The sequence below is a fragment of the Raphanus sativus genome, chromosome 8 (assembly GCF_000801105.2).
Source record: "Raphanus sativus cultivar WK10039 chromosome 8, ASM80110v3, whole genome shotgun sequence".
NCBI classification, from domain to species: Eukaryota; Viridiplantae; Streptophyta; class Magnoliopsida; order Brassicales; family Brassicaceae; genus Raphanus; species Raphanus sativus.
This window is the reverse complement of record NC_079518.1, coordinates 18988982-18999270: the sequence shown is the minus strand read 5'-3', so window position 1 is coordinate 18999270 and position 10289 is coordinate 18988982. Positions and strand designations below refer to the sequence as shown.

The 10289-nt window shown below is 46.0% G+C and overlaps 1 protein-coding gene across 1 annotated transcript; it reads left to right on the top strand.

Moving 5' to 3' along the window:
- Positions 1-8989: 8989 nt before the first annotated feature.
- Positions 8990-9980, top strand: LOC130499031 (uncharacterized). The gene is made up of 2 exons (XM_056992921.1): positions 8990-9247; positions 9771-9980. Exons 1-2 carry the CDS (start codon positions 8990-8992, stop codon positions 9978-9980), a joined length of 468 nt encoding a protein of 155 aa, XP_056848901.1.
- The last annotated feature ends 309 nt before the right edge of the window (positions 9981-10289 follow it).

Genomic DNA, 10289 nt, shown 5'->3' with positions numbered 1-10289 from the left:
CCCCTTTTCTTTTTATTTGACCTCGGCTTCTTTGCAGGCCGTGAGGGTGTGGAATGCATCGATCGATGGGAGTTTCCGTACTGCCCGGCTGGCCCGTTTCAAAGCGGAGGAAACGGAAAGGGAATTCGCTAAGTATCGGTTGGAGGTGGAGGAGCAAAAATGTCGGCAAGCCAAGGTCCAGGCTCGAGCCCTCGTTCGCGCGGAAAGGAGCGGACGGAGAAGAGCTGCCGCCGAGCTGAACCGAAGGGCCGAAATTTTTTCTACCGAGTTCGAAGCGTACAAAGAGGCTCAGGACTTTGTAGGCGATTTTCGCGAGTGTCGTGGTTCGGTCGGTACTCTTCACAAGATGCAGCATGAGGACTTCTCTCTTTCCGGCGAGCTTGCCACGATGGACGGCTCGATGAGAATTTGCGCTAACGCTGAATCCTTTGTTCCTCCGATCGAAGGGAGAATTCGAGAGTTGTGGAATCCTATTCAAGTCTCGGAGGATACAGCGGATGTAGGCGAGGTTCGAACGTAGGCGACGGGGGTGAAGAGGTCGACCAGCCCGACTCCTCGTTCGGAATATCTCTAACCGACTGTTATGCATTCGACTATAATTTGTGATAGGCCAAGTGTGGCCGTTTGTATGTATGTGTTGCGACCCTTAGGAGGTCGCGTGACTTTGTGTTTTCCGGGATCGGCCGTTGGTGGCTTTCGAATCCCTGTTGTAAATGCTTTTTATGAATTATGCGTTTTGATTTATACTTTCATCAAGTGTAGAGGGTTTGAATACGTGTAGTCACTTCGTATTCAATCTCTTTTTTTTTGTCGCTAGATCCGTAGGTTACTTTGTAGCGAACGTTAGGTTTGTAAGCGATAAGAGGCAAATTTTGGGATCTCGTATTCTGGATACTTATGCCTATGAGATGTCTTAGATACCAGCAAGGCCGGGTTTAGGGCAAGACCTAGGTCTACTTTCGGACTGAAGCTGTGCGATGACAAATCGGCTTTCGTTTCGCCTGTTTGCGATTTCGACCTGACTCGTACCGTTTTAGAATCTGCGAAGTGCTTATCGGCTTATATGATTCGTTTGGATACGAGTCGAGCTACTTCCTTTACGAAGAGCTAACCAAAATTTGGATTTTTTGTATAGCGCGCTATGATATCCTTGTCAGATGCAAGAGGACTCCATTAGAAGCCAGACTACGAATTTGATTGAGTGAAACGTTTCTATGTTTTTCCGTCAGGGCCAATCGACGGAAATGAATTTTAGAGTCGCGGATGGACTGTTTGGTAGAGTTTTTAGAGTCGCGGATGGACTGTTTGGAGGAGAATGGAGAATCAAGACTTTTTGGGAACTAACGACGTCTCGCGTTCCTCAAAGATATGATTTTCGTTTTCCGTAATGTTTATGCGTTGAGTAAGCATTTGAATTGAAAAATTTGTAATATAGAGTACATGTGAAAAGTATTTTTGCGGGAGTAGAAGGATATTTGTCTCCATCTCCCCCCCCCCTTTTGGTGAGGGGGATAGCTGAACTCGTCGGGTTGCGACGAGCTGCCTACGTACCTCTTGCGAGGATCAAGCCATCTCGTAGTTCTGTTCCTGTCGCGGTTGCTACTACTCCACGATTTCCGGTGCCTTGACTGTTTCGGGTAAGTCGGCGGTCGCGTTGGGAGTTAGGTCATCCGTTTTCTCGGCGATGGTGATAGACCCCGGTCCACGGATCAGTACATGGAACCAGCTCAGCATGGAGTTCAGGACGTTCTGAACATTTCAACCGAGGTTCATGATTTTCACCATACTGGACAGACTGACCGGACACTGTACTGGACCGTCCCGCATGCATCCGGAAGGGAGCTTTTGCTGGAACCATGGCCAGATGACCGATTTTACCGTACTGGATTTTGTCTTCCCCATACTGATCTCCATTTCATGATGAACGGTCGAGACAGAATCCAAAACGAACGCACCAATTCTTCTCCAGTTCATAGCACCCCATTTCAGTACTGTACCGCGCGTACCGCCCGTACGACCAGTTTGGAGCTTCACCAAAACCCACGACCAGACGACCGAATCTCCCGAACTGGATCTCGGCTTTCCCGTACTGTTTGTCATTTTAAGAAGATTGGTCGTGGCAGAATTGGATTTGGACGAGTGGATTTGAAGATAGACCACGACACTTCATTTCTGGCCACTTTGGACTGTCCGGCGTGTGTTCTGGTCCAGTCCGCAGTTCATGCTTCAGGTTCATTGAACCTGGACAGAAGAATTTGAAGGGTTCACTTGCAGTCAAACTCAATTTTCGTGCCTTGACCAGATCTGGTCAAGTTTGCATTTTCTATGTATTGTTTTCATCATTTTTTCTTTATTTCTTTTGACTAGAAACACTATAAAATGTAACTCTTTGTCATGGCAATGCAACCAACGAATTTCCTTTCTTTTTTATGAGTTTTACTCTCTGTTCTTTGTCAAAAACATTTCTAGTTTCTTGGTGAGGTTATCTCCAAGTCTCGATCCTTCCTTTGTTGGACCGGTGCGTCACATCCGGCAACATTTGAAGTCTGGTAGTATCATTGGGCCTTTCCGCATCCCATTGTGTCACCATTCATCCCACCAGTTCTCTATCCTTCCGGATCAGAGTCCATATCAACCTTACCGAAAGAGTGATCCCGATTTTGGTTCTATCAAGTGGTATCAGAGCCACTCTTCCGGTAACTCTTTTTCTATCCATTTTCTCATCTCTCCATTTCTTCTAAACACTTCTTCATCTATCTATCTTGAACCCGGGCCCCTCATTACCCCCATAAAAAAAAAAAAAGATCTAAGTTTATGCTGTGTAAAAAAAAAAAAAAAAAAGAAAGATTATAAAAAAAAAAAAAAAAAAAGATTCAAAGTTTGATTGTTTGTGGTGAGGTGGTGGAAGAGAAAGCCTGCTGGCCGAAGAGAATCTTGAAAAAAAGATTCAAAGTTCCCAAATCACAATCTCTTACCTTTCTATCTTAAACCTTTGATCTTGCTTGGATTTGCCCATTGGGATTCTTTGATCTGTTCTCTTAGAACCTTGAGAAGAAACTGTGTGATCACCATAAAATCTGAGAGAAAACACTTGTGTGGGTGAGGATCAAACACTTGAGAGTGTGAGATTTTTTATCTAACTTTTGTGTTGAGATTTTCAGGTTAAGATGTTTGGTCTTCTAAGGCAAAGTAGCAAGAAGAACTCCCCACGACCATCTGTCTCTCAAACTCCATTTAAATATTCTTTGAACAATTTTGATGAGTTTGTTAGTGTGCAGGAAAAGCCAAACCAAAGGTGCAAAGAAAAGGTCAAAGATGTGGCTGATCCAAAGAGGCGATCCTTTCAGTTTGATGTCCAAGAGATCTGTGACAACTTTGAGAAGGGAATGATGCAAGCCCTCAAGGACGTCAGCAAGAGCCACAAGAAGAGCACATCCACACGTGCACATGTAGCTGAGCCATCCTTGTTCATTAGTGAGAAAACTCAAGGTGAATCTGAAAACCATTTTGAAAAGCTTAAAGATTTTTCAGATTCTTTACCCATTTATGATGAATCTGATGAAGAGCTAATTGAAAGCTTGATCACTTGTGAGGATAAATGTGATCTTCCCTCTCTTGAACCTGAGTTTGTGTTTGAAAATGAGCAAGCTAATGTAGAACTAACTGTTTTGCAACCGGAGCTCCCGAGTAGTCTTGTTTTGTCTCCACAGGTTTTTGAGGAAGAACCATTCAACCATCCACATCATGGACGACTTCATGGCACTAGGACACCTTTGGATGATGATCTAGGTCCTATCTTTGATGAGGAGGACGAACTTGGTCCAGTCTTTGATGAGGAAGCAACAAGCATCACACCCATAGCTATGGAGAGTCATCTATGCTTTGAATCCGGCACATCTCCTCTCCCTTTGTCTCCTGATCTTCAAAAGCACAGTGAGAACTCTGATTTGCTTAATTCTCTGCCTGAAATGTTTGTCAAGATCAGTTCTCATGATGTGACTCGTTTTGGTCTTGACAAGATGAAAGAATTTTGTGTTTCAAAATCTGTTTTTGAAAACATAATTAATTCTTTTGAAAATTTTAAACCTGATGAACTTCTTGATCAACAATGTTTTCAAAATGTCAATGGCATCAATTATGGAATTATTTTGAGCTTTGATCAGTTCTTGGAACACAACAAAGGTTTTCATTCTCTTGAAAAGTCATTTGATCATAGTTTGCAACAAACCGATTTCTGTGCTAGAAACTCTTTTGATTCGTTTGTTTTCAAAGGAAATGACTTTGATCTGAGTTCTTATATTCATGCACTGATCACTGATAATTTATTTGCATCCTCTTGTGCCTTGGACGAAATTTTGGTTAAGAAGTTGCTGGAACATGAATCACTTAGAACTGAAAATGATTTTTGTGATCTTGATTCTTGTGATTATGTTTTGCAGCCTGATCTTGTGTGTTTTGAAACTGATAAAACTTGGCATCTTTTGAGATCATCTCGTGATCAATGTGTTGTTTTGAGCCTTGATGATATTTTGGTTTACAACACATTCTTTGATAAGTCTCTTAATTCTTTGGTAAATGTTTCTCAATCTGAACTTAAGCTTGTGTGTTCAGATGTTGAGCAGGATATGCACATTCTGAAAATGTCTAATATTGTTGCATGTCTTGAGAAAATTTTGGTTTGTAATATCTACTTTGATGAGCATCTTGAAAGGCTGAAATGTGTGCTACTTGTTCTTGGAAAAGATATCTTGAGTTTTGATTTGAACAAGTATCTCTCTTGCACATATGATCCTGGTCTTTTAGTGTTTGTTTTGAGTATCCAGGAAAGACAGGTTCAGCCTCTGAATGAAAGCATTAATCGTGCCCAACAGCCTGAGTTTTGGAGAAGCATTGTTGTCCAAACCGGCTATCTTGGAGATGCCAGCGACAGAGGTTCAGTCCACGAAGGGTATCTCGACTTTCAGATGGTCTTTTGTCATGAAACCAATTTTCCTGGAAGGCTAACTCACAAAGGATTCTCTGAGGCTTGGAATTACTTGAAAATCTTCGCGGATAAAGGAGATATGAATTTTTCAAATCGGAGGTTCTCCAGCCCATCTATCCGCGAGTACAAGATTTCTAAAGGAGATTCATGCCCAAGAAGGGAACGACCTGAGCCAAAACCGATCCTCCATGAACCAAAGGTGTCTCCTCAGTCCACCTCCTGTCCAAACCAAAAGCACTGTAAGGATCATGAGTTGATTATCTCTGCTCTTCATGAAAATGTTTTGAAACTGAGAATTTCTAAGCAAAAACAAGTCTTTACTTGGTTGAAAAACATTTTGCTTGAACCTTTTCATGAATTGTTTTCATTGAGCTGTGCTTTGAAAGAGATTTGGTGTAGGAACAAGCATGAACCGAAATTGCTTAGGCCAAAGAATTCTTTTGATTTCGTTCATGATAAGAATTTTACAAATTTGGCATTATCTCATTCTTTTCCTAGCAGTTTCACACCTTGGCCTGATTTTGAATTTGATAAACCGATTTTTGGCACTCAGTTTACTTGCTTGATGCTTGCCCACGTTCTTGATAATTTTCCTAAGAGCTTTGATCCTGTTTATGATGTCTTAAGGATAGAGAAACCCTTTGATTATTTCTTTGTCAGATTTGATGTGGTTTCTCTAGTTGTTTTGGATGAACAGGATAAGCATGATCAGTTTCTAAGGAAAGCAAGCAATGATGGATGCCAAAGGACTTGACTTACTTGATGAAAAGGACTTCTAAACTCCAAGGAAGTTTCTGTCCATATTTTTCATTCCCTGAATTTTCCAGTAATTTTAATTCCTTTGTATCTGATTCATCTCTTTTTGATATAGGTACTTTGGATTTGAGGACAAATCCTTTTGAAGAGGGAGGGAATGATAGACCCCGGTCCACGGATCAGTACATGGAACCAGCTCAGCATGGAGTTCAGGACGTTCTGAACATTTCAACCGAGGTTCATGATTTTCACCATACTGAACAGACTGACCGGACACTGTACTGGACCGTCCCGCATGCATCCGGAAGGGAGCTTTTGCTGGAACCATGGCCAGATGACCGATTTTACCGTACTGGATTTTGTCTTCCCCATACTGATCTCCATTTCATGATGAACGGTCGAGACAGAATCCAAAACGAACGCACCAATTCTTCTCCAGTTCATAGCACCCCATTTCAGTACTGTACCGCGCGTACCGCCCGTACGACCAGTTTGGAGCTTCACCAAAACCCACGACCAGACGACCGAATCTCCCGAACTGGATCTCGGCTTTCCCGTACTGTTTGTCATTTTAAGAAGATTGGTCGTGGCAGAATTGGATTTGGACGAGTGGATTTGAAGATAGACCACGACACTTCATTTCTGGCCACTTTGGACTGTCCGGCGTGTGTTCTGGTCCAGTCCGCAGTTCATGCTTCAGGTTCATTGAACCTGGACAGAAGAATTTGAAGGGTTCACTTGCAGTCAAACTCAATTTTCGTTCCTTGACCAGATCTGGTCAAGTTTGCATTTTCTATGTATTGTTTTCATCATTTTTTCTTTATTTCTTTTGACTAGAAACACTATAAAATGTAACTCTTTGTCATGGCAATGCAACCAACGAATTTCCTTTCTTTTTTATGAGTTTTACTCTCTGTTCTTTGTCAAGAACATTTCTAGTTTCTTGGTGAGGTTATCTCCAAGTCTCGATCCTTCCTTTGTTGGACCGGTGCGTCACATCCGGCAACATTTGAAGTCTGGTAGTATCATTGGGCCTTTCCGCATCCCATTGTGTCACCATTCATCCCACCAGTTCTCTATCCTTCCGGATCAGAGTCCATATCAACCTTACCGAAAGAGTGATCCCGATTTTGGTTCTATCAGATGGACTCGAGGATTTTCCCACTGTCCTGAGTCGTGGCCTGTTCGGACGAATCCGAGTTGTTTTTTGCTGAGTTCTCGGAGATACTCAGGTTCTTCTTGGTTCGCTTCGGGTTAGCTACTGGGGCGTTCCGATTGCTGCAAAGTTTATGTTCGGCTAGGAAGCAGAGTCGCGATTGTTTTTGGCTTCCCCAGATTACCGCCGTTCCAGTTGGTGTTGGACACTTGACGCCGAGGTGGTAAGTGGACGGGACTGCTGTGGGAACCGAAGTTCGCACTGTCGATTTTAGTTAAGTTTAATCGAAGGAAAACTAAGTAAACCTAGTTTTCCCTGAAGGCTCGGATTCTCTGCGATAACCAAACGAAATTGATAGAATAAAGCAACGTAGCGGAAAAATTGCACTAAGGCGTTTTATTGAATAGATGGTACAATATTCTTCCGAAAAAGGGAAGTAGAGAAACGCTGAAGCGAAAAAACAACGGAAACAAAAGAGACAAAACGTTCTAAGCTTTGCTCCGCTAGTCTAACTCCTAAGTCCTAAGCTAGCAGGAATTCTCTAAGTCCCTAAGTTTCGGATTTGCTCTCTCTCTGAGATTTTCGCTCTGCCTTTCTTCCTCTCCCCGAGCTCCTTTATATACTCCTTCTTTATGACGGTCTATTCTCCTTCAGGGCCGCAAGGCGGGCTTCTTTCCATTTTCGTCGGCTTCCATCGGGAAACTTGACATTTTGTCTTTCCGGAATTTTAGCATTTATCTTGTTATGTAAAGATAAACGTAAATCGTCGTATCTATCTCAGATAATCGTAAACGGACTGTCCGATCGTGTTTAGTCCCTTTCGGGCCGTTTCCAGGACTTCCGTTGTTTTCTACGATTTCTTCGGAAGTTCTTCATTCGTTCGTAGAGTTGAGACGAGTGGTGTCTTAAGATAACCATCGCTGTTTCGTACGAAGAATTTAAGATCTTCCTTCCTGTCGGTATCTTACGAGTATCCGAAGTTTTTCCGGCGGACCCAGATTGGAGTAAGAACCGGAGTTTTGTACGCGGAATCTCAACGATTCGTTCCGCGAGAACTTGGGAAAGACGCAAAGTACAGACTTCTGACGGCCAGGGCCTAGAATTTATGCACGGAAGCTTGTCATCCGACGATCCGAGCCAGCACGGGGCCGCCCGGCGGCCATGGCCAGCACGGGCGCTAGCTGCCGGCGGCCACGGCCAGCACGGGCGCTAGCCGCCGGCGGCCACGGCCAGCACGGGGCTAGCCGCCCGGCGGCCCACGGCCAGCACGGGTGCTAGCCGCTGGCGGCCACGGCCAGCACGGGGCTAGCCGCCCGGCGGCCACGGCCAGCACGGGCGCTAGCCGCCGGCGGCCACGGCCAGCACGGGCGCTAGCCGCCGGCGGCCACGGCCAGCACGGGGCTAGCCGCCCGGCGGCCACGGCCAGAACGGGTGCTAGCCGCCGGCGGCCACGGCCAGCACGGGGCTAGCCGCCCGGCGGCCACGGCCAGCACGGGCGCTAGCCGCCGGCGGCCACTGCCAGCGCGGGGCTAGCCGCCCGGCGGCCACGACCAGTACGTGCGTCTCGACGAGGGCTTCGATTTGATATGTTGATCGTTTTCTGGGTCCTCACGGTTTGGGAGAACGGGCTCTTTGAAGTTTCAAGGCGGATTCCTTGTCTTCCGGCCTATCCAAACTTAGATCGCTTTTCCGTTTCTTCCTTATACTTTCGTATGACAAATAGACTTAGCCGTTGATTTCGAGATAACCGTTTTTGACCCCAACAGTTAGCCCCCAGCATGCAAGATGCGGGAGCGATTTTATGTGCGGAAGATTTTTGAAAATCGAAATTTTCGGCTAGGAATATTTTATTCCGAGAAACTCTACCACCTTTGATTTCTTATAAGTAGCACTCCATCCCCTCTCATTTGTCACTCACTCTCCCCTTCTCAAATTTCAGAAAATATGGCTTCCTCTCCAAATGAAAAGATTCCGATGTCGAAATGAGTGAAGCAAACCAAGCCTCGCCGGCGCAGGATGCTCTTGTCCTTACGCAGGCATTTGTTGAGAGGTTCAGTTCTTTTCAGGTCAAGATGGAGCGACGCCGTGCTGATATGGAGTCTAGCGTGGCAGGCCCTAGTGCTACTTCTGTTGTGACTCCGACTCTTGGATCCGATGTCGCTTTAGCTCCGGATCCTGCGGTTCCGGCTCTTGGACCCGACGTTACCCCAGTCCCGAGCTCGACGATTCCAGCCTCCGGACCCGATGTCCCTTTGCCTGCTGGAGAAATCGTCGTTCCGGAGCAAGCATCCGATGTCCAGGCTCGTCTTGAGGGCTCCCTTCTTGCTCCGATAGTGGTTTCGGAGGACGCGGTGGAAGTCATGCCTCCTCCTCCAGAAAAGAAGAGGGAGATCGTCTTGGGACTTCCCGCGTCTATCGCTGTCCCACCATCGAAGGGACGTTCAAGAACTGGGGCTGCCGGATCAGCGAAGAGGAAAAGGGGCACTAAGAGTGAGGAAGGCGAGGTTTCGGTGAAACTATCGCAACACCGCTCCAAGGTATTTCGCGAAAACCCTTTTCTTTTGTCGACTCCTTGATTCTCACCTTCTCTCGTGTGATCAGTTTGTGTCGTTGATCGACGGGATGCTTGGCGATTGCGGACTGGAGGTCACACGTTTGTCCAAGGAGCTGGATTCGTCGCGGGAAACTTTGAAGCGTACCGAGGCTGTGCTTCAATCGATTGAGAGCACTCATGCTGCCCAGACGTTGACGCTTGAAGCTAGGATCAGCGATCTCGAGCGTGATCTGGGAAAGACTGTGAGCTCGCTGCTCAAGGCGAAGGAGGAGAAGAAGAGCAAGTCCTCGGAAGTTCGACGTCTTAAGAGGCGGATTCAGCGTTTTGAGGAGATGGGAGCTTGTACTGCGACGGAGCTCGCCGGCCCGTCATCCTCGGGTGCCCTGGTCCCGAGTTCGGAAATTCCAGAAGTCCAGGACGCTGGAATTGTTGCGGATAAGGGCGGTGAGGAGGTCGGCGAGGGCGACGGCGAGGCTGTTCCTACTTCGGGTGAGTCGGAGAATGAAGGCGGTGTCCCGGAGGACGCCTAGGTTGATCAATCCCTGAGGGGATTTTTATTTTGATTGTATTTCGGCCGTTGGTTGGCCATCATGTATGATTTCGGGACTGGCCGTTGGTGGCTTTGAATCCCTGCCCTTTTTAGGGCGTTGTATTGAATTCGCGGTACGCGTTTAAAAAATATTTTGCGTTTAGAACTTCTGTTTATCGAAGTTAGAGGGGCAGGGTGTGAGTTGTCGTCTCATTCCTGCCTCCCTGACGATCACCGTATCCGTAGTTTGTACAAAGCGAGATTTTCCTGCGGTTTACGATTTACGCGAAAATTCGTGGAAACGTACAGA

Bases quoted from the DNA above. Each gene is read 5' to 3' on its own strand.
- LOC130499031 (XM_056992921.1), top strand. From the start codon at position 8,990: ATGGAGTCTAGCGTGGCAGGCCCTAGTGCTACTTCTGTTGTGACTCCG. The intron at 9,248-9,770 runs GTGGAAGTCATG...AGGCGGATTCAG, and splicing joins TAGTGGTTTCGGAGGACGCG to CGTTTTGAGGAGATGGGAGC.